The sequence below is a fragment of the Maniola hyperantus genome, chromosome 2 (genome assembly GCF_902806685.2).
Source record: "Maniola hyperantus chromosome 2, iAphHyp1.2, whole genome shotgun sequence".
Lineage (NCBI taxonomy): Eukaryota > Metazoa > Arthropoda > Insecta > Lepidoptera > Nymphalidae > Maniola > Maniola hyperantus.
The window spans coordinates 9,256,818-9,273,934 of record NC_048537.1 but is presented as its reverse complement, the minus strand read 5'-3'; the positions used below and the strand labels follow the sequence as shown (position 1 = coordinate 9,273,934).

Below are 17,117 nucleotides of genomic sequence, written 5' to 3'. Positions count from 1 at the left end.
ACGTCATCCATTAATCCATTTCATACCAACAAAAATCGTCTGCCTGATTTTAACCATTTTAACAAAAATGTGATATTGACCGTACTGTTTGATAAAGTACATAATTTATTATTATCTCACCTAAACAAAACAGAAAATATAGTATCTACACCATGCCTAGCCAATATGAAGATGAGCGTATTTGGGAAGGCTCAAATCACCAATATGAAGTAAGTTTGCCTTTCATCATCAAGAATCATTTCCACGAATTGAATTTCTCAAAAACTAATTGCCTCTCAAGTGGCAAATGCCCATACTGTACATTTGAAATGTTAGGCCTGGCTTGCACATGGCTTTTACCCCCTCTGTACACTATTGGATAGGGTTACAAGTGAAATACCTACCTGTATCAAAGGAGTATAACTGACCAACAACTAATAATACAGTGCAAATAGCTGGCTCTAGAAACTTGAGAATTTGCATGTAATAAGTTATCTCGACAACGTACACAACCTGAGCGAAGCGAAAACTGCTCGTATTTCACTGAATAATTAACTTTTTTTAATAAACACCAGGATGAAGGTACAGAAGATGTCATTGACAATCCTGAAGAAGTTCTGCAAGAGTGCTTGGAGAAGTTTAAAACGCCTGACTATATAATGGAGCCAGGTATATTTGGACAGCTCAAAAGATATTTCCAAGCAGGAGGAAATCCAGAGCAAGTTATTGAACAGCTGTCCATTAATTATAATGCTGTTGCTCAAATGGCAAATTTATTGGCAGAATGGCTTATTCTTGGAGGTAATTTTATTTGAATCTGTTAAATTTATCTTACTTGTGTTACAATAATTTACTATTTTACTTATTATGCCCACAACTACGTCCGCTTGGATATAGGTTTTAAACTCATAGGTAATCTTTGATTTTTCAAAAAAGTAGTATGTAATAAATGTGTTCATTCGAAGTCAAGTTTTCTCCATTCCAAATTTCAGCTAAATAGCTCAGTTATTGTAACATGAGACCCCGAGACTTCATCTATGTGGATATAGGTTTATTTTCAATCCTGTGGGAACTTTGATTTGTCAGGAGAAAAAGTAACTTATATCTTTCTCCAGGATGCAAGCTATCTCTGTACCAAATAGATAATGTCCACAACTTGGTACACAAGGATTTAGGTTTTTTAAACCTGTGGGAACTCTGATTTCTCGCAGCAAATAATAGCCAAAGTCCATCCAAGAATGGAAGCTAACTCAGTACCAAACTTCATGAAAATCGTAAGTAAAGCTAGCAGACAGACAGACACTATAGGTTAAAAAAAATAATTAGTATGAATAGGAATGTTATGTTGGCAGCATTTTTATTTTTAAGGTTCCGTACCTCAAAAAGAACCCTTATAGGATAACTTTGTTGTCTATTAGTCTGTCTGTCTGCCAAGAAAACCTATAGTGTAGTTCACATTGACCTAGAATCATGAAATTTGGCAGGTAGGTAGGTCTTATAAGCACAAGTGAATTTGTGACTACATCCCAAAAAATAATTTAAACATGCTCATTAACAAATAATAACAATTAGATTTTCAACTTTCAAAGTAACTGTACCAAGTGGGGTATCATATGAAAGCGCTTTACCTGTACATTCTAAAACAGATTTTAATTTATTTGTATGCGTTAGTTTTTGATTTATCGTGCAAAATGTCGAAAAAAATACCGAGTACGGAACCCTCGTTGCGTGAGTCCGACTCGCACTTGGCCTTTTTTTAATTTTTTTAGATACAAGTTGACTTGACTGCGAACTTACCAAGTGATGATGGTCTAACATGGAGGAGATATGGCAGATTTATTTTAAACTTATAATACCCTTAATTGGTTTCTACAATGTGACATACCTAATAACAGCTTCAGTAGGGTGGTAACTAGCCATGGCTGAAGCCTCCCACCAGAGAGACCAGGGACATGTCATTTTATGGGATGGGATGTTATAATTTTTATAATCTAACCCTCTAACAAATAAACTTGGAATAGCAGTGGAATAGTTATACTCTGTTTTGTCTTTTTCCTTCAAATGTCAAATTACTGATGACAGAGAAAGACAAAACAGAGTATAACTATTCCACCGCTATTCCAGGTTTATTTGTTAGAGGGTATATGTATAAAAGGAAAAGCTGACTGACTTATCTATCAATGCACAGCTCAAACTACTGGTTGGATTGGGCTGAAATTTGGCATGCAGATAGCTATTATAATGTAGAGATCCGCTAAGAAAGGAGTTTTGATAATTTAACCCGCAGTTGGACGACGCGGGAATAAGCTAGTTCTAAATATAAGTATCATATTAAGTATCACACACAGTCACAGTTATAATAATAAAACACTGGGGCCAAATCTCTAAACTAAACTAAATTAACAGGTCTAAATCTCGTGCTTTCCTTTTCCGCAAGCAACATTATGAAAGGGATAGCAATAGATTTAGACGTGATATTTTAGTTTAGTTTAGAGATTGTGTACAAAGGAATTAGCCACATTGGGGTCGATTCTTTTGTACACAATCTCTAAACTAAACTAAATTAACAGGTCTAAATCTAGTGCTATCCTTTTCCGCAAGCAACATTATGAGAGGGATAGCAATAGATTTAGACGTGTCATTTTAGTTTAGTTTAGAGATTGTGTACAAGAGAATCGGCCCCATTGTTTCATTTTTCTATTTCAAAAGGAGTTAAAGTAACAGAGGTACAAGCAATGGTTGAAAACCATTTAAAGGACATGATTTTTAAAACATTTGATCCTAAAAAAGCAGATACAATATTTACTGAAGAAGGTGAAGTAAGTATATGTTAATTTAATTTGTTGGTTTCATTGTCCAATAGAATAAAATAGAGGTCTGAGTCTAATAATAATTAATAAAACTGTTTTGTTCATAAATGAATATTAAATACAATATTTAATCTGCTATATTATGAGGTTGCAACGGGGTAGGTCCAAAGGAAAAGATAATTCATCTATCCAACTATTCCATATTAAATTAATATAAATTAAAAATCAATAATATTCTAATGAAAACTAATTTGAACACTGATGGTAAAAAAGGAGCCAAGTTCGATAGTAAGGATGTGAGGAATGTATTCGTTTTATTAACAAATAGAAATTAACTTTATGAATAGCAATGATATCCCACAAAAACATTAATGTGAAAATTAAGAAGTGTGAAAACAAGAATGTACACTATAAATGTACAGCATCCTTGGATTGCTTTCATAGTAGTTTAAAGAACGTGTCTGTGAGCTTTTCTCCAGATTGGTGAAGCTTTAAATTCCCCACTTTCTTGATACCGAACTTTACTTGTTTTCACATTAATTATGTTTTTGGTGGGATCGTTACTTAAGACAAAATAAATTGTTTTAGACACCTGCTTGGCTTACAGAAATGATTGAACACCCAACATGGAGGTCATTGATTTACAGATTAGCAGAGGAATACCCTGATTGCCTTATGTTGAATTTCACTATAAAGGTAAGATTATAAATTACAAATTAGTTTGAAAATAAAAGAAAGGTCCGCAAAAAAAGTTTTTGTGCAACATCATCAACAAGAAGATAACTAAAACAAAGACAATTATAACTTAATTAGGTACTTACTGGTTTTTTTCGTAAATATGATTTTAAAAAATCTGCTCAGATGCTCAGATTTTTTGTTTAGAACAAGGCAAGAAGTAACATTATACATAAGATTTTGATTGGAACTCCTAGTGCAAGGTACGCTTATTTAAAGGGGAAAGCGAAATATGAGTCATAAAATTAAAATGGCAAATTTTCTTTGAAAAAAAAAAATAAGTTACCAATATAAACCAAGTGTCTTTTGCATGTACGCAACAGATACACGTAAACATCTTGTGTTTTTCTAGTTAATATCAGATGCTGGATTTCAAGGTGAAATTACAAGTATATCCACAGCTGCACAACAGATTGAAGTATTTTCTAGAGTTTTGAAATCAGCAATAGTTGGATTTTTGCAAAGCTCAGACGATTGGCAAAGTAGTGTAACTGAATGTGCTGTAAGTTATTTCGATTTACTTTCACAATTACTCCAGTAGGGTCAATGATCCACTAGCTGACCACGTACCGAGATTTTACCAAAACGCAATAAAAAACCTTGTGACACGGAATCTACAAATTTCAAATCGGACGATAACAGTATTAGTGTAATTAAAAAAAGAATAAAGTAATCAACAATTGGCACTCTCCAGTCAGGTACTAGGGGTTTGAGGGTTACTTTCTACCAAATCGCATGTCCACTGGGACATGCGATTTGTTTTATTCTTCAGGGTAGCAAGCTAAGAAAGGCTTTAGCTACAAGGTTGATCGCAAGCTATGTTATTATAATAATGTCAACACTACACTACCACAAAAATATGGTACCATAATAGGTTATTATTAATACTTATAACTAAAGTAGGTATAGTAGTTTATGAAACGGTTGCATAATAATAGATGGTATTGAAAATAAAGTCGCCAGGCGAGTTTTTTAATAGTACTACACGAAAGTTTTAATAGCTAATTATGTAGAGTTTCGTACACTAATTTATCTAAACTCATATCTTAAAATGCAAAATCTTGGCACCTAACATAATATTTTGTCATAACTAAAGAAAAACATAAGTTCTTGACAAATATTGCAGGAATAAAACGTTGTAGTTTGTATTTATTATGTTAAATACAAGCAAAATCCTTCACAATATTTAGTGTGCGTAATCCCAGCAAAATAATGTTGAATTTCTGGATTTGAGTTGGATAGATTTTTAGTGCGTAACGTCGTGTAATTGTGCGTGAAAGTTTTAAATTTGTGCGTCCAACCAATAAGTAGATATTCGAAAAAACGCGTTTTGCCAGGAATACGTCATCCCAGCTACACATTTTTTTTCCCAATGGACGTACGAGAAAAAAATAGGTCCATAAATTAGTGCGTTTTAAAAGGTAAATGTGCGTGCTAAAATTAAATTTGTGCGTCATAACACTTCGAAGATATTCAGTTTTTTGCTGGGATAACGTTTTACCATTTCTTATATCTCTTAAACGGTTAAACGTATAGATGTGATTTTTTTACACATGTTGCTATGAATTTGTGCGTAATGTTTGTTAAAACAGAATTTAAAAAAAAAAATTACCGTTCAGTTTTTATAATTAAAAAATAAAATAATGTTATTAGGTCCTAGTACTTTAAATATGACCTCTAAAGATAAACTTATACCGTTGATTTGTCCCTTATAACGGCCCACAGTATCTTATCAAGTTTTATTGGAGTATTTTAAGTATTTATTGAATTATGAAGAAAATTACTACGACAGGACTACGATATTTTTCGACATTTAATTGGTCGAGTTTTTTATGAGTTGGCTAATTAAAATTTCTAACAATAATTAGTGCGTCAGCTCATTTATCCATCTGCAAAAATATAGCCCAATACACAGATAAATTATAGAGATATAATCAAAAAACCTATAAGATGCGCAATACAATGATAAACCGACAAAGTTTGAATAGCCACAAAAAAGCGACCGTGTCATATATCGTGCTAACCTTCCAAAATTGATAGTATTGTACCATTACTTTTTTCGCACTTAAGTACAGGTGCGTACATAATAGTTAGTGAAAATTAAAACAACAGAACAGTTCAATATATTTTTTATTTTCTAAGTTTTAGTTGATCAATATTCTGACTGAATACCGATTGTAAAATAAGTAGGTAATCTAAAATTATTGTATTAACATAATTTGTCATATTAACATAACAATAAAAATAATCAACAGTAACAAAATAGTAAAAAAAATCTAGAAATAGAGATAAATCACGTTGAATCAACTAGTAGCTGGTGCAGTGCCCCATATATTCCCTAACCTACCTAAGTACTTAAGTGCGAAAAAACATCTAGGATGGATCCCTCTAAAAGGGAACAGCTGTATAAACAGCGAGCGTAAAGTACTAGGACCTAATAACGTTATTTTATTTTTTAATTATAAAAACTGAACGGTAATTTTTTTTTTTAACTTCTGTTTTAACAAACATTACGCACAAATTCATAGCAACATGTGTAAAAAAATCACATCTATACGTTTAACCGTTTAAGAGATATAAGAAATGGTAAAACGTTATCCCAGCAAAAAACTGAATATCTTCGAAGTGTTATGACGCACAAATTTAATTTTAGCACGCACATTTACCTCTTAAAACGCACTAATTTATGGACCTATTTTTTTTCTCGTACATCCATTGGGGAAAAAATGTGTAGCTGGGATGACGTATTCCTGGCAGAACGCGTTTTTTTCGAATATCTACTTATTGGTTGGACGCACAAATTTAAAACTTTCACGCACAATTACACGACGTTACGCACTAAAAATCTATCCAACTCAAATCCAGAAATTCGACATTATTTTGCTGGGATTACGCACACCAATATTTAGTACCTACTGTGCATATACATTTTCCGCCACAATAAAATTTCTATCAACAAAAATATAGTAATTAATTATTTAAATGAAATATCGCATCCATCGCGCATGCGCGTGCCACATTCGATTATACGAAACGGCTAAGGGCGACGCTCGGATTTGCCGCCATCCAGAGTCGTGAAAAGGTCGAAGTTTCAGTAAGCCAATCAGTCGGTCACCTTTTCCTTTTATTATATCCTAATATTATGGGCCTTTGTGCCATGAAAAAAAAAACGAATCGAATGTACGTATTTGTATGTCGGCCACTTCGAAGAATCACGGATACGAACCGAATATAGATGAGTGCACAAACGCCCTAGGCACGGTAATATTATCATATTACGGTGCCCTAGGGGTGTAGATAAAGGCTTGTATGCAACTGTTGATAATTAGGTATTAATTAATTGTATTGAGTGTTTATGTGATACCTACTATTATCCAGCATTCGTGTTTTAATACCCCTTATTATACAACAGTTGCATAAATAACTATTTTTTTAATATAAAAATTTAAGATATGAGCGTAGATGTATGTGTGTGTATTTGATAAAGTAGCTTAAAACCCGCTTAAATAGTCAATTAGTGGGTCATTGACCCCTAGTAGAATATTTTTTATTTTAAGTAAAGTTACAGCTGTGATGACTAACTTTTTAAATTCTATCAGAAAATGGTTTGTCATGGTGCACACACGTACGTGTATAGCCAAGTAATTGTTCACATATTATCTCAAGAGCCAAGAGGTGGAGCAATTATGAAGAGACTCAGTCAGGAAATAACCCGATGCGCCCAGCAAAGGTAAAACCGGAAAAATAAGTAGAATAATTTAGTTCATAAATTGAGTTTTGGCCTGTGTCAAATATCTTTAAAGAGATTTCTACCATAAGTACCAGAAGCCATAGATTGTGAACGTCTACGCTTTTCTTATAATACCTACTTATCGTAAAATAGGTACGAAAACCTCTCTTAAAAACGAATGGAAAAGAACGAAAGTAAACAGAAATAAGAAACAACAATATTAAAATAATGCGGCATATATTATTTAAATACAATACAGTACCCGGCAGGAAATATTTTACATCGACCTTTTGAAAAGAGCGTTGTCTCTGTCGTAGAGACCCACAACACGTCACATAGGTATGAGTGATAGAGACAACGCCTACGAAGCCGAAATCTCTTTCTAAAGGTCGATGTACAATATTCACAGCCGGCTACTGCAATATGTTTGTCATTGGTATTGCAGCGGTCATGACGTGACGCCTATAACGCTGGCTCTGACGCCGGGGGAGTGCTGGCGCGGCGCGCGCACGGCGCTGGCGGCCATGCTGTCGCGCGGCGCTCTCAACCCGGCCGACATATCTGTCCTGTTCCGCGCGTACACGCAACCCGAACCGCCTCCTGTGCACTTGCTGAGAATACCGCACTTTTTAGGTATTTTTATGCCTTTTTTAGGGTCCCGTACCTCAAAACGAACCCTTATACAATCACTTTATTGTCTGTCTGGTCTGTCAAGAAAACCTATAGGGTACTTACCGTTGACCTAGAATCATGAAATTGGTACGTAGGTACAAGGTCTTACAGCACAAGTAAAGGAATAAATCCGAATACCGTGAAATTGGTGGTTGCATCACAAAAAAAATTTAAATGTGTACATGAACAAATAGTTAATATTTTCAAGTTAAGATAACTATACAAAGTGGGGTATCGTATAAAAGGGCTTTACCTATACATTCTAAAACAGATGTTTTTTATGTATATTTTTGATGTATCGTGCAAAATGACGAAAAAATACGACTGTAGTACGGAACCCTCGGTGCGCGAGTCTGACTCGCACTTGACCGGTTTCCATTAATCCTGAATCGTCAGCTGTCACGTCTTTTTTATGGTAATAAATTACCACACAAATGTGACCAAATTCAAATCTTGCGTAAATTTTGGGACACCCTAAGTTTTTTATTTGCTAAGTTACTGCTTAGCAGCAACCTTACTTGATAATAAAGAAGTGTTGATGCAATCATCTGAGAAAGGACGATAAACTGGAATGACAGTCCTCAGTTGATGAAACCCATACCCCTTTTTGCTTTGAAATGTTACTACATAGTTGCTTGTATTAAATATCACTTGCTTTAACGTGATGAAACCTGCATGCCTGAGAGTTCTCCATAATGTTCTCAAAGGTGTGTGAAGTCTACCAATCCGCACATGGCCAGCATGGTAGACTATGGCCAAAACCCTTCTCAGAGTGCTGAGAGGAGACCCGTGCTCTGTAGTGAGCTGGTGATGGGTTGATCATGATGATGATGATGATGATGAGTTGCTTGTATAAAATTAAATCCTGTTATAGGTATTACATGCAACATCCAATAACTCAGTCCATTTTATTCACAGAACTTCTCGTGGACTCGCTATTTAAATTGGGTAGCAAACTTAATCCAGAACACAAATCCAAATATATGTATCTGTTGGCGTACGCTGCTAGCGTGTGCGAGGGCGTCGCGCCGGGCAGGCCGATCAAAGACGAGCTGAAGGCGACCGTGCAAGCCATCGAGAAGATCCACGCTGTTTGTAGCAGCTCGGCTAGCTCCAGTGAACTGATAGCTGAACTACCTTCTTTGTACCACTGCATAAGGTTTGTATTCTTATTTTGTTATTCAGTTCAATTAGCGGTAAGCGGTGATAGCCTAGTCGTTAAGATGTCGGGTCCTATGCGGGGGTCGGGGGTTCGATCCCGGGCACGCACCTCTAACGTTTTTGCGTTTTAAGCGATTAAATATTACTTAATTCACACTTTAATGGTGAAGGAAAACATTGCGAGGAAATCTTCTGGAAGTTCTCCATAATGCTCTCAAAGGTGTGTGAAGTCTACCAATCCGCACTAGGCCAGCGTAGTGGACTTATGGCTAAAACCCTTTTCATTGTGAGAGAAGATCCGTGTACAGTAGTGAGCCGGAAATGGGTTGATAATGATGTTGCATTGCATCCCGACCCAGCCCTCCTGGTATACGCTATCCTTTAGACTTAGAGCGATCACGCAAACATCCGATCCGAATCCGTGAAAATACGGATATAAAAAAATGTCTACGTCATATGTCATAAGCTACCATACAAATACATAGTTCTATGACTACTTCGGAATGTTTTTTCACGGACTCAGATCGGTTGAGTGCGTAACCGCCCCTAGACTGCATTATCATCATTAAGTAATCATAATCACATTGTTTACTTTTAGATTCCCAGTGGTGGGAATGGGCGTTCTCGTGTGGGTAGAATGTGTAGTAACGGAAAAGTCGTATTTTAAGCTGTGCACCGAGCACTGCCCCGTTCACCTGGCGTTGCTCGACGAAGTGGCGTCCTGCCATCCATTGCTCCATCACAGATTACTGAAATTACTGGTCCAGTTATTTGAATCACCGCAAGATGAATTGGAAATATTAGTACAGGTTATACATATTTAATTTTATTGATTTATTAATATAATAGAATACTAAATGCCCGTGATTTTAGGCTTATTTCGCTTTAACGACGTTTATAATGTACTTTAATACTATAAGATCCCCATCGTCGGCCCTCCATTCAGCTTCACCTACTCGACCATCGTCACACTACGAAGGTCGCCAGCTCGCTTCGCTCGCGACTTGAACCCTGCGCTCCACTCGGACTCGTAGGCTCGCTTCATTCAGGACTTCATTAGTGAACTTCTGGTTTCGCGCTTTACAAAAACACTAAGGTGATAAGGTCTAGGACAGATATGACTGCATGGAGTCGTAATATACTCGTATTCGGTTCTGCCATCAGAGAGGTTCAATTATCAGAGCCAAAACAAGCGTTTAAGTTGTAAAATTAGTCACTAACTTAACTTGGTAATTTTGAGGCTCATTTATTAATCCAAATGCTAGCTTAATTTATTTGTAAAAAATTTTGGTTATGTAGAAAAGATCAATTAGTTTACTAGAAACGATAATATTAACCTTGCCCAATTAATTTAGTTTAGATAATATTTTGGTTGGTGTAGTTGATAGTTAATAAAATTATTGATACTTGTTTTATAATTCGCCATTAATAATATGTAATTATAAATTATTTTGTTTTAGTTGGAACTCAAAAAAATGTTACTAGATCGGATGGTCAACTTGCTGAGCCGCGGCTGTGTCGTGCCAGTCCTGCAGTACATCAAGCAGTGCGTCACTCGGGGCGACACGGATATTTCGCTCATAAGATATTTTATCACAGAGGTAAACATCGATTTTTTTTGTGGTTTCAGACTATCCATTTTTCTGCGCCCATCGCGTATGGTAATACGCGCGCTGCATTTTGTGTTTCAATAAACTGAACTCATTCCAGTGGGTCAGTCAGTACCAATCAGGGGTGGGTCAGTCAATAAGTGCGTCTACGCTCGTACGAGATGCGCGTGTGACAAAAGATGCGCGTATAAAAACGAGCGTATACGCGTAAAAAACGCTAATCCGAAACTGCAGTTGCTGTTGATATCAATCGGGTGGCAAAATAGACCTCCGCCTTCGATGCGACGAGCAACCTCACTCCACGCCCCCTCGATTCTCACCTTGTTGTCCCGCTGCATTGACTTCGCTTAGACCTGTCATACGTTAAGTAGTAGCGCACACATATTGTGCGCGGACAGGCCGGTGTTCCGGTAGTAGTACTAGGTAATCAAGTCAGTTTACTTGTATGGAGTGTCGGGGGTGTGGTATCGCCAAATAGAAAGATCAAAAATAACCCACTGCATGATCAGAGTCCAGGACGACAGCTGTACAAAATTAATACAATATTACAGTTGATAAATGTATCTTTAATATTATTAATGTAGCTACTTGCTGTTTCGCTTTTTTTTAAAGAGATGTGTCTTTTTAGGTGTTGGATGCAATAGCTCCCCCATATACCCCAGAGTTTGTTCAACTAGTATTACCAATGGTGGAAAATGAAGAAATTACAGGCACCATGAGGGCAGAAGGCGAAAATGATCCTGTTTCCGAATTCATAGGTAATTTAAACATACATATTATAAAAATTAATGTTTGTGTGCTCGTTCGTTATCTATGCGTTCGCGGGTCTCCCACCGAGTAGATGTTAACACTTGTGTGAAGGTTTCTAACATACTACCACTGAAGGACACGTGTACATACTATATGATAGAATAAATTAATATTTTTATACCAATCTAAAAATTCAATCAATTTTAAAATAACTCAACAATAAATTATAGTAAATAGTAACTGAAACATTCATTTACACTAGTATTTTATGGACTAAGAGCCAGCGCGTGCCAGACCTTCGTTATTTTATAAAAACAAAGTTTATCTGCATATTGTCCCCAACACTGGGAGGAACGTTTGTTTGGACCATGGTGGCTCTTACGTCAAAGTAATTCTCAACTTAAAAAATTAGACTTTATACTTTGATGTAAGATTTTTTACACCTTTATTACCTGTTATCTCCCAAATCCACCGTGATCCAAACAAACATTCAAAAAACGTTCCTCCCAGTGTTGGGAACAATACGCAATAGCTTTTATAAAATAATGAAGGTCTGGCACGCGCTGGCTCTCTTTCTATTAGACATTAATGTAAAATTTTCTTTGTTTCAGTTCACTGCAAAGCACATTATGTGGTTTAAATAAAATGCATGAATTTTATTTATAAATAAAAACATTTTTACCTGACCCTCAAAAAGCTTATATTACTGCAGCTGCTGCTATTCTGATGGAAACATTACATGAAACTGGCAAGCAAGGCTAGGGATGTAGCACACTATACCAACTCAACGGCTGACACCATTATAAATTATTGTAATATTTTTTTTATACTATTTGTCAATGAAAATAAAGTATAAATAAAATTCCACTGTCAAATTCCAACTTTTATTATATCATTGTAAAACTAGTTCATATTAAATCCCACGAGAAGCTTTCCTTTCATAGTATCTCTTTAGAGCTTGATCAAATACTTCTCCCACAGTTCTTTTTTTCCAAATATCTACTTTGACTTTTGGCTCTTCTAATTCTTTATTTTCACTAGTCGTCTCTTCTTCTGTTGTTGTAATTGGATCAGTTTCATTAGTGACTATTCCATCAGTCTTTTCAGGTCTTATACTTTCACTTGTAGCATCCTCCTTTGCGTCTCTGTCTTCTTCATCACTCGAGTCGTCAATGGAAAAGTCAGAGTCGGCATCAATATTTGTTAATTTAGACTTTTTGAACTTTTTGATGTCATCAAGATTAGAGAAATTGATTTCATTTTCGGAGTCTTCGATTTCTCCTTCAGACAAATTTTTATCACTTGAAAAGTTTCGCTTCCTGTAATTTCTTTGTTTACTTTCTTTAAACTTTGTAGAAACCTTATCTTGTTTATCTTCAGCAGTTTTAGTTTCTTCTTGACTTTCGGAATTTTTATATTTTGTGTCTTGTATGCTTTTAGGAGCCTTATCTGATCCTAGCTTCTGTTCATATAAATGTCGATAAAATCCACCTTAAAAATATATTTACATTACATTTATTTAAATATTAAGCATGAAATTTTAATGACTGTTCTCCCGCAGCAGTAGTAGGTTCTAAACAGTGTTCATTTGAAATAATTTAAAAAGATATTCAGCAACTTAAAGGCGTGAGAAACAATAGTAATCCCACCGAAAATATATTTTCATGTAAATTTGGTTGCCAAGACTCACAAGTTCATTAATGCTTTCACTGTTTAAAAGTTATGAGATATCTGGTAGAGCCAAGCCCCAGCTGAGTTTCGATTTGTGCTGCCCATGGGGCCTGTCCTAAGTCCAAAGTATATACCTACCTCTTGCAAGCAAGAACACATCTTGAATGTACTACATTTATAACAACAAATAACTCTACTTATAAGCCCTGACTCTACAAACTTTACATCTTGATAAAAAAGTATGGCTCAGTTCATTTTCGTGATGACTACTAAAGTCCAAACTCTAAACGGATCCGTCCACGTTGGTAACCAATGTTTCGTAACCAGCTACGAAATAAGATTTATACTTCGTCTATTCGTAACTGGTTATTAATCAAAAATCTAAAAGAATAAGATTAAAATTACGTCGTTTCGTACTAATCAAGAGTATTTTATCCGGGACCGAGTTCGTAACGGACTATAAGATTAATGTCTTTTTGTAACTGGTTACTACGAAACGACATAATTTTAATCTTATTCCGTTACAAACGGATAAAATATTCTTGATTAATAACCAGTGACGAAAAGACGAAATATTGATCTTATTTCGTAGCTGGTTACGAAAACTTGGTTTCCAACGTGGACGAAACCTTCCTACCATGTCCAGTTGAATCGCATGTTGCCGATAAAGTAATGTTTAGACCAACACATCGCGCGGCATAAACTAGCCTGCACACACGGTCGGCCGCGAAGCTATCGCCGAGATATTATTACTAATGCGAGGTCGCTTTCGAGTGTTGTTTGTCACGATTCGATTTTTTTTTTTTTTGTAAATCGATTGTACTACCAAGACAAAATTATATCGCTGCGGGAAAACAACCATTAAAAGTTCACGCATTAAATTTCTCTGGTCAACTAAGTAATAAATATACAAAGCTAGGATAGCATAGAGAGCTATTAGAGCCTAGAAAGTCGAGCAGCGTATCCAAAGTCTAAACACAACAGACAATTTAGACTATTGAGAGATAATATTGTGATAACATCTTACAATAATCTGATTGGTGGAAACTAGACATGGATTCTTGCATTCAGATGGTAATAAAAACAGGTGTTGATATAAATACCTACCTAAATCAGTCTGCTTGGTTACATCTCCTATGTTTTCTAAATATTCTTCCCGTTTTTCTTTTTCTTCTTCTTGGCGAATCTCTTCAAGTTTTTTCTTGTAAGCTGAAGTAACAAAAACTTCTTTGTCTGCAAACTCATTACCTTCCTTTTCCCTTTCTTTTTGCACCTTTAAAAATATCATTTATGTTAGTTATTATGTATGTTTATTGTATAACTTAAGAAATATTGAAACTTTGATTACCAACAAACTATCCCCTTTCCCATATATAATATGTACTTTAATACTAATTAATTTACCTGTCGTTCAACCCTACGCTCATTTTCTAATTTTCGTTTATTAGCTGTTTTAATCAAATTATCAATATATTTTGGCTTCTTTTCATCTTTTTTCTTTTCTCTTTTGCTTTCTTTCTCTTTGGTCATAGAATCAAATATTTCATCATATTGATAAACTGTAGGGTCATCTATAATTGCTTTTTCTTGTGAAATTTTGGACTGCAACAATATTAACTTTCTTCAGATTGAAAAATATTTATAGACCATACAAAATGACTGCTCACACGCCATTTTAACTCTATGGGTTAACTGTCATGTCAGTTCAAAAGTACGGTTCACCTTTAAAATATGGACTAAAATCGTACTTTGGCCATGAAATTCCATACAAAAAGTTAAAATGGCGCGTGAGGAGTTAAATTTTACATGTTACACTTAATACGATGTTTATATACTAACTATAACTAGCTTATGCTCGCGACTTCGTCCGCATGGACTACCTACACAAATAAACTCCTTTCACAGAAGAGGAGTATAACTTATGCTTTCCACATGAACTGTTCCATTTTTTGTATAACATAATAAGCCTTATAGTTGTTAAAGTATTAGTCTGAGAATGTATGAATAAACAAACAGTTTCTTGATAAGGCCAGCTAAGAATCAATCCATCGCTTTATCTGTATCAGTGTGTGCATACTGCATACCCAATAAACAGTTGCTCTGGGAATTTTCAGTTTCACACTTGATGCGATGCCATTTCTTATAGGGATGCTTCAGAAAGATGAAAGGTATTTTTAGAAAAGAGGACCCACTCTGCCTCTAATTAAAACCTCCGATTCCTGTGGTTGTTTTCTGAAGCTATACATCCATCCAGCATTACCAGCATTATTAGCAGCAGAATGTAATGTAATGAAATGAATTTATTTATTTCATGTAGGACAGCATGTGTCCTTATGATATGCTCAAAATTCTACCACTGGTTCAGAAAGCCGATTCTACTGAGAAGATCCAGCAAGAAACCTAGTAGGTACCTCCTTTGCTATTTCTTTTAAAATGTATAAGGCAGAGTACTGATTACTACTTTCTTGTTAATAATTTGGACTTTGTTAGATGAAAATTATGTAACCTAACCTGAGTTAGTTTTTAGATAAACTACCTCCCATATTCACTATCATATATATATAACAGAGTAATCTATGAGAGGTCTCAGTGTGCTCGCGCACAATGTAGCTTCCACCAATCAGATTACTGAGTCACATCAACTTTCAATGATCTGTCCAGTGTAAAACTGTGACTTGCATTAGATCCTTTTCATGAAACTATCCAATTGTCACTGTATTTAAGTCTAAAAGAAGACTTAATTAATTTATTGGGCTGAAATGAGAAAATCAACAATGATTGAATTGCATCTAACCTAAACTAAGCCATCTATAGGTAGTCCTACTAAGGTGCTAACGCTAAGTTATTAAGCGAAAATTTCGAGCCAGCACACAACTAAAACTTTTGTCAAAGTTTTGTGTCTAGTTTAACATATTATGTTTCGAGAAACTTTTAAAAAACTTACCCGTCTATTTATATTAGCACTTGGTTGCAAAAGAACAGGTTTCTTTCCTGTATCATCATCTGATTCTGAATCATTTCCAAAGACATTGTGTGAAGCTTTGAAAGCGAGTTGCGATTTAGACTTGTCACGTAAAATAAGTCCATATCTAGAATATTTAAAAATTGGTTTTAGAACAGCTGTCTAATTAGGATATTATATTATTAATTAATACGTGTCCATATAAAATAATCAAAAATATTACTTGTTTTGGTTCGACATCACAGACCAATAACATTCGACATAATATTATCACAATCAAGAGTCAAGACAATCACGTAGTGATTATATACTCTTTGATCATAATCACAGACCAATAACATGCCAATAACCAGGCAGGCGAAGCCACAGAGTACATTGGTATGAAGCATCCAAGGTATGAAGCTTCGTATACGTCTGAGGTATACGTACACGGAGTAAAAAATCTAGACAAAGGAACGTTTGCTTTCTCATTCACACTAAAAAGAGAGTACAGATAAAGTTACTAATGTCATAAACAGAGACGTAGCTAACCTATTTTTGTCCCTTATCGTGTAACCGATTTTTTTCAAGAAATACAACTTTAGTTGCAAAACAAACTTTGAGAATTCGTGGCATCATCGTATTTCTCATTAGTTATTTATTTACTTGTTTTCACATAAAAAACGTTTAATACAAATGATGTTGATCGGTTAATACAAATAGTGACTACTAAACAATGGCAATTGTCGTGTCGTTTTTCAATTCAATTCATCGTTACGTCGGGCTATCGCTATCTCAGTCGCGGTTGCACAGTACTTTATTCTAGCTTTTTTATTCAGTCTACGTACCTACCATCACAGAGTACATTGAATATTACCATATTTGATGCCCGCGACAGCAGGCCGATTGCCGTAAACTGACATGTGACATCGCAATAGAAATATCCTTAAGAATCGTGATCGTTACAGTTGATAAATTTGCTATCGCGGACGACTAATGCACTATATCGCAATTGGTCATTATCGACATTTTGATGACGTATTGGTAGCACGGACCTA

The 17,117-nt window shown here is 35.3% G+C and overlaps 2 protein-coding genes across 3 annotated transcripts; one reads left to right on the top strand and one right to left on the bottom strand.

Moving 5' to 3' along the window:
* TH1 (negative elongation factor complex member TH1) lies at positions 1-12,322 on the top strand. Of its 2 annotated transcripts, XM_034978529.2 has the most exons (12): positions 1-209; positions 555-780; positions 2,689-2,798; positions 3,378-3,485; positions 3,877-4,026; positions 7,124-7,254; positions 7,700-7,887; positions 8,845-9,085; positions 9,686-9,896; positions 10,548-10,688; positions 11,326-11,455; positions 12,059-12,322. In XM_034978529.2, exons 1-12 carry the CDS (start codon positions 153-155, stop codon positions 12,085-12,087), a joined length of 1,722 nt encoding a protein of 573 aa, XP_034834420.1. In that variant the 5' UTR covers positions 1-152; the 3' UTR covers positions 12,088-12,322. The 2 variants fall into 2 exon arrangements, with proteins under 2 accessions (XP_034834420.1, XP_069360047.1); XM_069503946.1 differs by lacking the exons at positions 1-209; positions 2,689-2,798 and having other exon boundaries at positions 589-780.
* On the bottom strand, positions 12,318-16,387 carry LOC117989861 (nuclear speckle splicing regulatory protein 1). Its single transcript, XM_034977265.2, has 5 exons — positions 16,304-16,387; positions 16,063-16,207; positions 14,523-14,720; positions 14,226-14,391; positions 12,318-12,938 (listed from the first exon to the last, which is right to left on the bottom strand). Exons 1-5 carry the CDS (start codon positions 16,318-16,320, stop codon positions 12,361-12,363), a joined length of 1,104 nt encoding a protein of 367 aa, XP_034833156.1. The 5' UTR covers positions 16,321-16,387; the 3' UTR covers positions 12,318-12,360.
* Between the last annotated feature and the right edge of the window lie 730 nt (positions 16,388-17,117).

Bases quoted from the DNA above. Each gene is read 5' to 3' on its own strand.
- TH1 (XM_034978529.2), top strand. From the start codon at position 153: ATGCCTAGCCAATATGAAGATGAGCGTATTTGGGAAGGCTCAAATCAC. The intron at 4,027-7,123 runs GTAAGTTATTTC...AAATTCTATCAG, and splicing joins GTAGTGTAACTGAATGTGCT to AAAATGGTTTGTCATGGTGC. The intron at 7,255-7,699 runs GTAAAACCGGAA...TTGGTATTGCAG, and splicing joins ACCCGATGCGCCCAGCAAAG to CGGTCATGACGTGACGCCTA.
- LOC117989861 (XM_034977265.2), bottom strand. The intron at 14,721-16,062 runs GTAAGTTTTTTA...ATATTGTTGCAG, and splicing joins GTGCTAATATAAATAGACGG to TCCAAAATTTCACAAGAAAA. The intron at 12,939-14,225 runs GTAGGTATTTAT...TATATTTTTAAG, and splicing joins AACCAAGCAGACTGATTTAG to GTGGATTTTATCGACATTTA.